Consider the following 14317-nt stretch of genomic DNA (forward strand, 5'->3'; position numbering starts at 1 on the left):
GGTCTTGGAACTGGGACCATCCTTCGTAAGTATTTGGAAAGTATCCAGCACACAGTAGGCATTACTGTCAATAAATAATAATCCTGCAGGCTTATAGTCTAAATAATGGACTCCTTATAGTCTAAATAATGCCACTCCTTTGGAAAGACTGGTTCATGGCTCCACAGCTCATGAGTGATTTGATAATCCCAAATTTAGGGCAATAAAAAAATTGATAGCAGTAGTGTTATAAATGTAGATCCACGGGATAACTGTATATATCATGCACTTTTGAAGGGCTTGCCTGCACTCTGTCCACTAATCTATTTTTGCTGGGATGACTATTACTTACATTCCAAACCTTCTAGCAGCTTCAAACAGACACCATTTATATAAATAAAACTGCCAGAGAAATATTTACCAAGATCGTAGAGAGCCTGATCCAAAGTATTGGGGTAGGAGTCTTTCCATTGACTTCAGTGGGTTTTGGATCAGGTTTATTCTTTTTCCCTTCTACTTGAAAAACAAAATGACACCCATTTCTAAGGAAACCAACACTGTAGGATATAGGTGCCACTGCCAAGAATCTGGTTCTGAGAAACAGACCGACCTTTACCTTCACAAAAACGTTAATTTTAAATATTTCTAAAAAAGTAAACATGTTTCCATACCGACAATTTTTAAATTCTGCATTCCAGGATGATAATTTTGGAACACTTCGTAGTGCTTTACAGCAAAGCTGTAGTGAGGGAAAAGCCAATAGTCCATTACTTAAGTTTAGGCTTGACAGAATTCAATTTTTTAAATAAAATTTCTACTGATTGTATTTTTTCATCTATTTAAATTTTCACAGTTGTGGGAAGTTATGGGGGGTGGGGGGGAAGAGTCAGACAAAGGGCAGACAATTATTTTAAGAAAGTAGATAACCTTTCACTTTTTCCAATCTCTACAACTGTGAAAACAAAATTTCAATATTACACATCAAAATATACAAAGTACATATACTTAAATCAAATTCTAATCAGTTCTTAAACAGCATTTTTCTTACTTTGTTTATCTGTAAATGTAGATTGATGGAAATATTTTTTAATTGGTTTGTGTGTATCTATGGTGAAACTGACATTTACCAACAAAAATCTAATCCTTCCAAGCCTACTCAAATTGTAAACTCTATGGGGAAGGGTCCATCTTTTTGTTTTATAGTTGTACAGCACCTAGCACAATGGGGTTCTGATCCATAATGGGGACTCTGAGGTACTACCACAATAAATGTAATAGCAATGTTGGAAAGGTATTCTACACCAAGTGAGGATGCAGGGAAAGTTCTGCTGGATCATGCTCAATGCGAATGGAATCTCATGGGAATTTAGCTGCTAACATCTCAGAAGTCTTTATAGAGCATGTGTGAACTGAGATTTTTTTTCCCCCAAAGGCTTTTAACTTGGCCAAATTTGGGCAGATTTTCATAACTACAACAAAAAGCATATCCCAGACACAAAGGCCAATTCCTTGGAAAATCTCAAGTCTCTAATGGAAAGTATGGGGGTGCTGGAGTTTTCAATCAAACAAAAAATCACCAGAATTTTTTACCATGGGCAAAATGTGTTATTTTCCTAGCCTTGTTATCAGAAATTGCTGACCCATTTTGGCTGACATTTTCCAACAAAATTCATGCTGACACAGATACATGGGATAGAAAAAATTCAGTCTGAATGGTTAAAGTTTGGCAGAGTTATAAGGTACTGAAAACAGGGTCTTAAAATGGGAAGTGTCAGGTAATCTTAACAACAGGTGGTGCTACCAGCCCCTCTGATAATATTTCAGTTATACTCAGCGATGTTACTTTTGCCCAGTCAGGTAAAGGAAAACCATCTTTTTCTTAATGCATTGTGACAAGTAGTAAAGCACTATTATAGCTGACAGATATGATTTCATTACTGATTATTTCTGGTAATATTTAAAGCCTGTACACCTTGAATGTTTGTAAAAGCTGTAGAAATAATAATACACACAGGCATGCTCATAATGATATCCTGTTCTATAAATTAATTTCTACCCACATCACATTTAAATCCTACTGATAAAATACTGCTCCCAGTACAAGGACTGGTGGTTTAGGACAATACTAACCTCTTCATGACAATGCCATTAACTACAGTATCATTTTGGCTTTAATCTCCCACTAACTTCAATGGCAGCAAGTTTATGCAGTAGTTTGGACCTTTTAGAATACAGTGCTGTATACCTTCTGGCTTCAGTGGGAGCACATAGCAGGATTAGGCATAAGATGGACAGTTTCTATATTAGAATTCTTTAAAATGAGTGCTTCCTGGTGTGGCTCAAAAAGCCCTTATGAAAGTGACATTCCGACCTATCTATAATTTGGCATCTGCTTTTTCTCTTTTACATTATCCATCTCTAGATCTGTGGGTGGTCACGGTATCATTGTCTGGGCAGCTGGTACATACATTTTCAATCAAAATCTTGTCAGTTGATCTTTATGAACTGGTTACCAAAGGGAACTCAAAAAGGGGAATGCCTTTCCTCCCCCTATTGATATCAAATTCTTTGCTCCTGCAATGTCTGCTCTCCCTGGCTCTTAGAGCAAGGTCTCAGGACTGCAGCACTACATGAGTCTACCACAGCAACACAAAGTTCTCCTGCTGGGTGGCCTGAGAAACCATATTTGTGTATGGCGCTGTCTAGGTCTCTTACTTCAGGGTCAGATTCTGATACTTTACTCACTGAGTAGCACCTTTCTACAAGAGTGATCCTATTAATTTCAGGAAGACTACTTATACAGTGAAGTATTTTTCAATGCAAGTAAGGGTATTGGAATCTGGCCATTAGAAAATAGTTAATATACAGTATACAGACATTTCCTCTAGTTCCTTTACCAGTTGCGCACTTAAGTAGTTTCTCCCATACCATGTTTGAAAGAAATAACAATAAGCTATTAATGTAGCTGTTGACAAATGAATGAAGCTGAGATTCAATAAGTACCTTCCACACTGTGCTTGAGGGTTTAAAATAGATTACAGTTAGATATGTATGTGAAGAAAGTGTTCCCAAACAGAGTCAAATGCTATGTTAGCAGTATCTTTTTACAGCACATAACAGAGCAATTTAGATTAAAATTACACCTGCAAGCACCATAATATCACAATCAGAAATCAATGGTATAAACTAAAAACTGCCTTTAGGGAGACAAACTAAGTGATCCCATTCATCATGGAGGAAACTGCAACATAATGGAATCTAAAGTAATGTTTTGCTGAATTTGCTGATGGATAATGTTTCTTATTAATTCCTGTTTCTCCAGGCACTGATATATGAATCTAGGTAAGAAACAACGGGAAAGATTCAGATACCCTTACTCATGTAGAATAGCACCTCACTCCATGAATAAGCCCATTGAAATCATGAATAAGGGAATCAGAATCTGGCTCGGTAGAATAGAGAGCTAAATTCAACTGCATATATTTCAACTGAGTTACCAAGAGATGAATGAGTTCAATATACAGCAGTTAATCATATTAGTTTCAGAAACAAAGTTGCATGAGGTAGTTTAATGCTGATGCTGAAATAAAGACTTTAATATAGCAATTGCCTAATATGATTTGAAAGGAAAATTGAACAGTTTGACAGATTTGCTGTCACACAAAATACCACAAAGAAAGTATGTAGTTAGTTTGTTTAGAAGTCTTGGAGAGAAAAAAAAAGTTACAGTGTTTGCAGGACAACATGCTGTGGTTTAAACAGTAGCATACTGTACTGCTTTACATCTGTTCCAATAGAAGTGCTCGGAGTTGAGAGTTCAGCATTTAGAAAATTTTACAGGAAACATTTTAACTATATATGTATGAATGAAATACTTGGTCTAATATAATAAACTAATTGTTAGAAAGAGTAAATATTTATTATAGAATTACACCATCATTTTCTGAAATTTCCAAAATAGTGGATTTCACCACAGGACCCAAAAACTTTTGTTGAATTTAACCAAATTATCCCTTACAAAGAAGTGTTTTGAAAGAACATTAGTCTTTTAGAATATACACTTGAAATGTATTAAGTCAATTATCACCAAAAAAAAGCAGAAGATAGTATATCTTCATTTTAAATTAGCATCATTTATGTCCCATAAAATCAGACTATTTGCTTAATATACTGTGCTCCACGGTATCTTAATGGTAAAATACTTAAATTTGACATTAATAAAACTATTGTTTGAGAAGTCAAGAAACTTTCTTTGGTACTTACAGTCTTTAAATACAAGGGCAGCGTCTCTATGAGGCAGTACTTGGGCAATTAAATATTGCAGAGACTCCAAGGTTCTGTCCATCCTGGTTCTGCTTTTCCAGAGTGTACCCACAAAGTGTCCTCATGCCTGAATTATTCCAGTCCTGTACTGACTTTGTGCAGTTCATTGATGCTCTGGATTACTAAAGAATCTCTTTTAACATCTGCCAATCAGACATTGCCCAGAATCAAAAGATCCTTCCGGGGGTCCTCCTCCCTGGCTCACTTATCTTTGTTATATGCTGAGCTAATTAGCTGTAAAGGCAGTCTGACAGGCTCATTCCTACTGCTTCCTTCTGTTAAACACACCCACCTACAGGCTAGCTGGAGAAGCTAATCATGTGAAAGACATTTCTCTTTCATCCAGACATTGACTGAATGTGCTGAAACAGACATAGTTTTGGTTTCCCTGAATTAGTAAAAGTTTTTTTCCCCCTGTACTCTTGGAATGTTAGGATGAGACTGAGAATTCATAAGGTTCTCATTAGACAACCCAGCTAAAGTTCTGTAGAACTCTCCAGAGAAATATTAGCAATGAAATAACCCAATGTGGTAAGAGCCACATTCACTTTAAGAATAAAAATCGTATAGATTCTTCTACATTACTAGGTCAAACTGCAGGCGGAAAAAAATTAATTGAGTTAGGCAGAAAAATTAAACTACTTGTGATGAGTTTTGTTGAACATGCAATTTGACTTGACTGATGTTTTGTTGAAGTATCTCCCAATTAATCTACATGGATACAGGTGTTAGGGAGTAACAATTTGCCTTGACAAGAACGTTTATGGTAATGCCCCTCTACACTACCTTTTTATTTTTTTTGAAAATACTAGGAAAAAAATTGAGAACTTGACAAGTATATGGGTGCATAAGAAAATTAATCTCAAAATTACACTATATAAATCTGATACGAACTCCCAAGTATTGTAGATTAAAATGTGAATACATCAAACTACATTTACATATTTATCTGGGACAAAGTATAGCATCTATGAAAACAAACCCTTAAAGCAAGGAGAAAGTAGCCATCTTGTCAATAAGGATAGCCCCTTCTCCATTCTTCTTATATTCCCAAAGCAATTCATTTTCTTGGTGGTATGAGCCACATTTCTTGGTAGATATCATTATAAAACATTTCTACGTCTAATTACTTGGAAGTTTTAGGCACATATTGTATTGAAAGTTAAGTATTCACTCTATAAGAAATGACTTTTTGTTTGCTGTGCATTGATTTTCAAGAGGCTTGACTGGTTACAAGGTTAAAGTTACCTTAAGTGCAGTCATTTAAACCAATGTGATAAAATCAAGACACTCATTGCTCCTAAATATGTGAATTTGTTAAGACCGTCAAGAACGTTATTGACTTAACCTCTACGTTTCCCAAAGCTCACTCTAAATAAAGTAAACTTTGTTTGAATGACCACATATGAAATATAAACTGAGCACTGCAAAGTTCAGTCTTGTGTAAACTTCGTTATGACCTTTGATGACTTCAGATATTTCAGGAATTCTGCTGCTGACAAAAGAGAGGTTTAATAAATATATATTAAGCTCTAACTTTGAGGTTCAGTTCTTCCCTCACTAACTCCAGTTTCTGAAGAGAGATGTGTCTATCCAAGTACAGAATAAGTAAAAAGGATTGCTTATGGCCATCCATCAGTATTTCAAAGACTTAATGGAACATTTTGAAAAACAAACTGCATAGATTTCCATAATCCCTTCTGTTCTGACAGAAAGCTGAACCAATCTGAACAACCTTTGCATAGTAATTGGTTCCAAAAATAAATAGAACCATTTGAAAGATTTCACTTTCAATGTCCACACATCAACATAAACTTGTTCTCTAACAGAAAAAGAAGACTAAATTAGAAAACAAGTAGGGCTCATCCTAGTCAAACTGGACTATAGTATTTTTTTGAGATTTTATCTCTCAGGATGAATGTGATGACATCACAACTTTTCTTAAAGACATAAATGTGAGAGAGTCTAGATATTCAAAGGTAAGATTACATGCAACACCCCTGTAAATGTTAAAGTATGGCAATACACAATTAAGGTCACCCAAACAACCTTAACTCTGCTCCAATATCATGGACCACAGCAACATCAAGAGACAATTCTCAAACACACACCTTTATCACATCAATAACCTGAAAATCCAGTTAAAATCATGGATTTCCTGACTTTTGTAGAGAGACTAATAAAATACTGTGGACTGTAAGCTGAAGTGCACGTGTCTGTTACATCTCTTCAGTAAACTGCTACTGCTTTGTTCAAGACCATATGCTGCTGCTGGTAGATACAAGTGGTTACAACTTTTCACCAAGTGACCTCACTGCAAATAGGATTTCAAAAGTGAAAGTGGTCATGCTGTGAGACTTCATAGAATCACTATCAGTATTGCTACACTGCAATTAAACATCCACAGCTGGCTGTGTCAGCTGACTCAGGCTAGTGGGGCTTTCGGCTCCAGGGTAGTTAAATTGTGAGGATGTTTGGGCTTGGGCTGAAACCCGGGGTCTGGGATCCTGCAAGGGCAGAGGGACCCAGAGGCTGGGCTCCAGCCTGAGTCTGAATGTCTACACAGCAATTTAAACTTCCACAGCCTGACCCTGCGAGCCTAAGTCAGCTGATCTGGGCCAGCAGCAGCTGAGCCATGAGTCTTTTATTGAAGGGTAGACGTACCCTATATCTGAGGCTATAACTCTCTGATGGGCCAAAATCCAAATGGTAGTTTGCGTACCAGAAGCACAGGGTACAGGTGTATACGTATGTATCAGACGTGCTTAAAAAACCGATGTCCAGTCTAGAATTTCTTGATTCTGCAGGTAAACTATGGAAGTACAAGAGATTTTGGCATTTTGGCACCTGAGGTAGGGAGCTCAAATGACGTCCACATGCCCCCTTGCTTGGGCCAAAACTTCGAAAGGTGTCAATTTTGTCTTCTTCCTGTTCTACTCCTCTCATGCTCTGCTCCCTACCCCAATAAAGGAGAACTAACTACTTAAAATGCCTTGCTCAAAAATTTTATGTAACACTTAACTTTCAAACGCCTGAACAGCAAATGTAACTTTTCTTGTCTGCATAGTAAACACTGGCATTTTTATCTGTTTGAATAATCAAAGTGGTGCTTTCCGTGCCTTCTTGGTTGCAAAGATTTGAACTGCTTCCTGCTGAAGGTCCACAGTCTGGGCCACCTCATGCTCTATTGAGATGGTTGCAAGGCCAACCAGCCTCTCCTGTGTCATTGTGGAGCGTAGATGTGTTTTTATTAACTTCAGCTGCGTTCTCCACTGGCAACTGTTATAGGAAGTGTTAGAAGTATGCGCAGAGCAACAAAAGCATTTGGAAAGAGGGTGGTCATCTTATTTGTGCACATATATTCCAGAACAGCCTTTGGAGTTGATCCTGCTGAAATGTATCTTGAAAGGGCTTTCAGTTCATCACCTAAATCACTCACATCAATATCGCACGTCATGTGTCAACACTGTCTCTAGTGCCCTGCATTGCTGGTGTAGGTCTTCTTCAGGTATAGTGAGGAGTTTTGGAATGTCATACAACATCCCAAATATACTGCTGTGTTCCTTGAGCTGCATGAAACATTCTTCAACTGACTGTATTGCACAATCTACCACCTGGTTAAAGAATTCAATTTTGGATAGTTCTTTGGGGTCTCTTATGGGATTATCCCATGCCTCGTAATCAAAATGTCTTCTTCTTCTTCGGTAACTCTTGTATTCTTGAATGGGTGGGAAAATAGCTTCAGTGTGAAGTTCCTCTGCCAATTTCTGTGCACTCTTCAGAACGTTTTGAAATCCCTCATCTGACCAGTAAGACTGTAGGTATGACTTTGTTTTGTCCAGTTGTTCCATTGCTCCAGATATATCAAGGTCCACACCTTGGAGTCTCTTGCTTACAACATTTATTTCAAACAGTATGTCATGCCACAACACTAAGCCACACAGAAATTTGAAGTTATGTATGATTCTGGTGATTCCATTTCCCTCTGCCGCTGTTCTCCCACGAACAGTTCCTGTCGTAGCATTATCCTCCATAATGGCAACTATGGCATCATCTATCTTCCCAATCTGGTGTTTGATAGGCTTTATTGCTCCACTCGACTTTCCCATCATGTGGCACTCAGTGGTTTCAGTGTCAGAGAGGATGTTCCCAGATGTTGCTTCAAAATTTGCCACCAATGAGTTGATGCAGAGAAAAATACATAGATGCTTTGAATTAAATTAAAAAAATCAGCAGCTTCACTAGAAGCTGATGCTGCATCACTGACCACCAAGTTCAATGAATGAGAACTGCATGGGACAAAAAAAGCTCGAGGGTTTAACTCTCAGATCCGTGTCTGCACTCCTCTGTTCTTTCCTCTCATGTTGGCACCATTATCATAGCCCTGACCTCTCATGGCAGCTATCGCAATTCCCGTATCTTCCAGTTTTTTAAGAAGCACATTTGTCATACCAGCTCCTGTAGTATCATCAATGTCAATAAATTCTAGAAAATGCTCTCTGACAGTCACCATTGCAGGGACATTTTCATTAGGTTCTGTTGTTACAAAACACACCATTAAAGTTATTTATTCTGTATGGCTGATGTCAGGTGTGCAGTCCAGAATAACAGAGTAATATCTTGCTGACTTCAGATCTGCCAGTCTTCTGTTTGACTTTTGTTGCTAGTAACTATGATCTCATTTTGAATTGTTTTTCCAAGGTAGTGGTGTGTGTACATTTCTTGGGTGGTGACTCTTCTTAGATGCTCCTGGAGTACGGCATCAAACTCAGCCATCAGCTCCACAATTTTAAGGAAGTTTCCATTGTTTGGCACATACAGCTGCTCTGAAGTGCCAGGTTTTGGGTAGCAAGCATTCTCACAATGGCAACGAGCTTTTTCAGAACATTTGGCCAGTAAAGAAACTCTGATGCAATCTTCTCTTGATGCTGATTATCTATGGTGGCCTTTAACCTTAGTCTCATATCAAGCTCTTTCCACCTATGGAATGCTCTCTGATGATTTGCTGCCTTGTCACGGCATGCCAGATTTCTAGCCAGATTTTTCCAGTCCTGTGTTCCTGTAGAACCCAATGTGGCTGGAACATTAGACTGGAAGAGTTTGCAACAAAAACAGTATACAGCATTCTGGGTTTTTGAATACATAAGCCATGGCCTCTCCACTTTGTGTCCATTGGGGATTTCACGTCAGTAATGTGTTGGATGGAAACTTCTATTTTCATTGCCTTTGAGGAACATGAAGTTTTTCACTTACTGTGGCCCATGCAGTACAAGGAAGTCCCTCAGAGTACTGCTCAAGTGGGTCCACAGTCCTGGACCATCTAGACTTAAGAAACTAAACTCAGCAGCAGCAGCTGTTTCTTGCGCCTCCACCACACTCTTCTTTGATCAACACTTTTCTTCAGGAATGTGCATGGTTACATCCATTTGAGATGGAGATATGGATGCTGCAGTAGCTGCCAGGTCACCTGCACTCTGACTAACTGGAAGATCAGGCATCTCCTCACCACTCACATCCTCACTGGGGCCACCGTAAACATTTGTGTCTATGTATCTCAGGAGAGCTCCTTCCTGCTTAGATAAAAAAGCTTCCTTTGCTTGCTTTCTTTTTCTGAATGCTGCCCCAGAGGGGCGTTTTCTTCTTTCACTCATGACTGCTGTTCTGTACCAGCTATAGTGGCTCTCAGCACTCAATTGAAGGGGACAAATAAGCAGGCTGGTAGCAAAGCCTGAGTGAGGGAAGATATCAGCGTCTTAAGGGCCTAACTGCCTCCTACTACTTCAGTTGACTGCCTGTTCTCCTCAAGTAGGTTCAGGGAAGCAGCAGGAAACAGGAAGCTCCCTGAGAAGCTGGTGTTAATCAGTCCAGGCTCCTGGGGGTGCTAGAGAGGTACATAAGAGGCTCCTCCTCCTCTCTCTCCCTGCAGCTCCTGCTGCTTTGTGTTATTCCCTCTCACCTTTTCTCCTGCCTGCCTGTTATGTTTCTTGTGACCTCCTTCCTCCAGCACAGCACTCCACCATCTCTGTGCATCTAGAGCAGAGAGAATACATATGCATCAGCAGCAGTTACCATTTTCTACACTCTGGGTCCTAGTAGCGCACAGTCTGGCACCTGAGGTGGCCACCTCAGTTCGCCTCATGGTAAGGCCAGCCCTGCACAGACTGTAAATTTCAAACTCATATCAAATTCTCCTTTGTAAGGTCTCCATCTTACACACAAGGTGTGGTGGGGATGCAAGATTGAAGGAAAATGTCAGAAGAGTTAAGGTTGTTTGGGTGAATGTATTTCTACTCTTTCTAGTTTTATTTTAAAGTGCAACCTTATATTTGAATTTTCAGGCTAACCTTTCTGATTTTCCCACAGAAGCTAGTGTTCTCTTAAGGGCTTACCCCATAAATAAATCAAAGACATATAAAACATTAGTTTTTTTTTTTTGTATTTGCCTAGACATTAGGCTTGCTTAAAGTAGGGGTTCTCAACCTTTTTCTTTGAGCCCCCCAAAAAACTCCACAACCCATCTGTGCCACAACTGTTTTTCTGCATATAAAAGCCAGTGCCAGGGTTAGGAGGTAGCAAACAGTGCAGTTGCCTGCGGGGCCCACACCACACTGGGCCCCTCAAAGCTAAATTGCTCAGGCTTTAGTGTCAGCCCCAGGTGGTGGGGCTCAGGGCCCTGGGCCCTAGCAAGTCTAATGCTGGCCCTGGTTGGCAGTCCCTGAAGCCCGCTCGTGGAGTCCCAGGGGGCCCCCAAGTCCCTGGTTGAGAACCACTGGCTTAAAGGATGAAGATGTTTATGTTTGCACAAGGTTTTCAAAATGCATGAGCACATTAGGTGCTGAAAGTTATGGTAATGTTCTTTGATATATAGTTTCCAGAATCATTTGCTACAGGCTTTCTGGTAAATTACTAGATGTTCAAGAGCTGTATTTATTGGCAACTGAACAGGCAAATTCAGAGTCTGAGTGCCTGCCAGACCTATGCAACATCGTTTTTATTACTTGTCTTTCCGGGCAAGATTTATATAAGAAGCCTTGGAGTGAGAGTAAAATAAATGGGAGTTGCTAGATGCAAAGCTCTCTTATTAACTTATGGCTTATTAATCTTTGTACAGGTACAAAACCCAAATTCTTGCTAAGGGTGTAAACTACTTTGTTTCTGACTGTATCATGTGCACCTGAAAACAGATTATTCAAAGACCTCTGCTTATAAATCAGATGGGTAGCATATCGGGGACGTGTTGAATAATTTTGGTTGTCAATTTCTTGTCATTGCAAACATGTTTTAAGAAGAAATACTTCATGGACAATTTTCAGACTAAACATCCACACTAAAATGTGCCTACAAGAGATACTGTAGGTCATTATTCCAGTTTAATTATCTTAACTGAGTCCCTAATTTAAAAATTAGGTACAATCATAGGTTTTACAGTTTCAAACTACAAAACAAAAAGACAAGGTTACAATAGCAAGAATGAAATTTATTGACTATAGATATAAACATTCCAATTTCCAAAAAAAGCAAGTATGTAATCTATGCATCATGGATAAAAATACTGATACTCCGTTGGAAGTTATAATGCATTAGCCCCAGAAACTAGCAGCATCCAAACTTGACTTAATATTTAACATATTTTCTCGACGCTGTTTGGTATAAACATTTGCCTCTCCTTTCTGTAACCGTCGTCTCAGAGCAGCTTTCTGCTGTTTAGTCAGTTGATGTTTTATCTTCTGTTTCACCAGTTCCTAAAAATAATTAAACCACATGCATCAGTATTGTTTGTATGACATATAACATTTTAGGACATACTAGTTTATATTTACACAGTGCTTTCCTATCCGAAAGTGCTTTATGCACAGATATTAAAAAAAATGGTGAAGTTTGGTGCCTGGAGACTTTGTGCCTTTTTAAATGAAAAAAGTTACCTTGTGGATATTGTAAGTCCTTGGTACTTGTTATTTGGCTTGTGGCTATATTTTCTGGCACCCTTATTTTTTTTTTTGAAAAAGTACTGTTTGCAGAAGTGATTTAAAATTCTTCCTTTAGTTGTTCCCCTGCAAAGAGGCAAGATACCCAACATATAGTTTAGGGTATACGCTCTTACAAAGATCCACAGGGCAGGGACTATGTCTTCTTTTGTGTCTTGCACAGCCTAAACCACAGATGGTCACTTGAACAGCAACAGTAACTGCCATTTACCTAAACAGGCAGTAGTTTTCTAGTGCTTTCATACATACCATCCACAATTATTTATTCATGCTAGGTCCTACTTGCCATCATGATGGCAAAAGCTACATATCACAAAAATCAAACCACAGCTTAGTAGATTTTGGCTGCCGATTGCTCTGTAGTAGAGAAAATGCACAATTCAACTAACTCATTTCACTTAATTCCTCAGAATGAACTAACTAGAAAGGGACCTAAATCTCATTGAGGGGACTAATACAGTTAATTGATGTTAAAGAAGTTGCAATATTTCAAAAATCATGCCTGAGCAAGTAATCAACAGAGATTTTAGCAGTCTATTGCAGCCTCTTCTCCTTTGACACATCAAAATGCATCTTTCTCCTTACCCAATTTGACAAAAAACAAATTGGCTGCTTCTGTTGGGATAACTTGCAGGAGGTAAGCTTCATACATCTCATCGAAACAAAACAACAAAATCTTTCATAAAAACAAAACAACCTCCCAAATTAGCCTAAACTTCAGTGAAAGGCAGGCATGAACTAAGGATAAACCATGTACCTAGGCTTAGGGCTAAAAGACTGACCAGTTGAAAACAAAAAACAAAGGGCAGGTCTATACTATCCCTTATGTTGATATAACTTACGTCACTCACTGGGGTGAAAAAGCCACCCGGGAGTGACACAAGTTACAGTGACCTAAGTGCTGTCCACACTAGTGCTATGTCAGTGGGAGATACTCTCCTGCCAACACACAGCCTCTTCACCAGATGTGCTGCAGCTGTGCCAATGTAGTGCTTCTCGTGTAGACTAACCTCAAAACAAAACCCCCACAGCAACTTAAGAAGTACAGAAGTTGAGGTCCCAAAAACACCATCAACCTGATTGCGTTGCATATGTGGTATGTTCTGTTCCTGTTAAATGTGTAACTAAATAAATTACTATTTTTATTGTAAAATATACTCCATAAAATGCAGAGTGTAAAATGTAGCTGAGTTAGTGTTGTTACTGTAACTTTAGTTTTTGCATTTCTTAATTTAGGGCCTTTATGACACTATAAGAGAGCAATTAAGGTTCAACAGTGAGACCGCATTGTGGGTTGAGAGAGAGAAAAAACAGCCTCTACAGATCACTTATTACCTAGCCTGTGCATGTGGGTGAGGAATGTCACAGCCTTGTCTTTCATCCCCTTAACATGCAAGCCAACAGAAATGAGCTAGCACATAGAAAGAAGTAAGCTGCTACTGCTACAGGACTGGCACAAAATTACTTCCCTTGTGATTTTCACAGTTCAATCCAAAAATTGCATTTTCATTTCATTTAACCAATTATTTTATAAACCGAAAACAGCCCGCAGTTGAAGGCTAACTTTTTTTCAACCTCAGCATTATATAAAAGAATGCAAAGGCTCTTCTACAAAGAAGCTCAACACACATTGAGGGGGGGTGGGGGGGGAACAAAGCATGAAAAATAAAAAAAATCCTCTCATACTTTCTACCCTCAGCACTGAAACACAAAATTAGTTGGTCCACCTAGCCCAGCATCCTGTCTTTTGACAGCGGCTGGTGCCAGATACTTCAGAGGGAATGAACAGACAAGGGTAATTTATTAAGTGGATCCATCCCCTGCCATGTAGTCCCACCTTCTGGCAGTCAGAGGTTAAGGGACACCCAGGGTTGCATCCCATACCATCTAAATAGCCATTGATGGACCTATCCTCCATGAACTCATCTAATTTTTTTTACCACAGTTATACTTTTGGCCTTCACAATGTTCCATGGAAACAAGTCCCACAGGTTGACTGTGTGTTGTGTGAAGAAGTACTTCCTTTTATT

General features: G+C 38.9%; 2 protein-coding genes across 2 annotated transcripts in view; both read right to left on the bottom strand.

Annotated features, from left to right (window-relative positions):
- LIX1 (limb and CNS expressed 1) overlaps positions 1-4362 on the bottom strand; it is a 44547-nt gene extending 40185 nt beyond the window's left edge. Inside the window, exon 1 of the mRNA XM_024218920.1 lies at positions 4243-4362. Coding sequence (XP_024074688.1) covers positions 4243-4324 — 82 coding nt within the window. The 5' untranslated portion in view covers positions 4325-4362. The remainder of the gene's footprint in view (positions 1-4242) is intronic.
- Positions 4363-11758: 7396 nt separating this feature from the next.
- The window catches only part of RIOK2 (RIO kinase 2), a 31509-nt gene continuing 28950 nt past the window's right edge, over positions 11759-14317 (bottom strand). Inside the window, exon 10 of the mRNA XM_024218919.3 lies at positions 11759-12044. Coding sequence (XP_024074687.1) covers positions 11883-12044 — 162 coding nt within the window. The 3' untranslated portion in view covers positions 11759-11882. The remainder of the gene's footprint in view (positions 12045-14317) is intronic.

Source organism: Terrapene carolina, unplaced genomic scaffold (genome assembly GCF_002925995.2).
Source record: "Terrapene carolina triunguis isolate 2854851 unplaced genomic scaffold, T_m_triunguis-2.0 Scaffold69, whole genome shotgun sequence".
NCBI classification, from domain to species: Eukaryota; Metazoa; Chordata; order Testudines; family Emydidae; genus Terrapene; species Terrapene triunguis.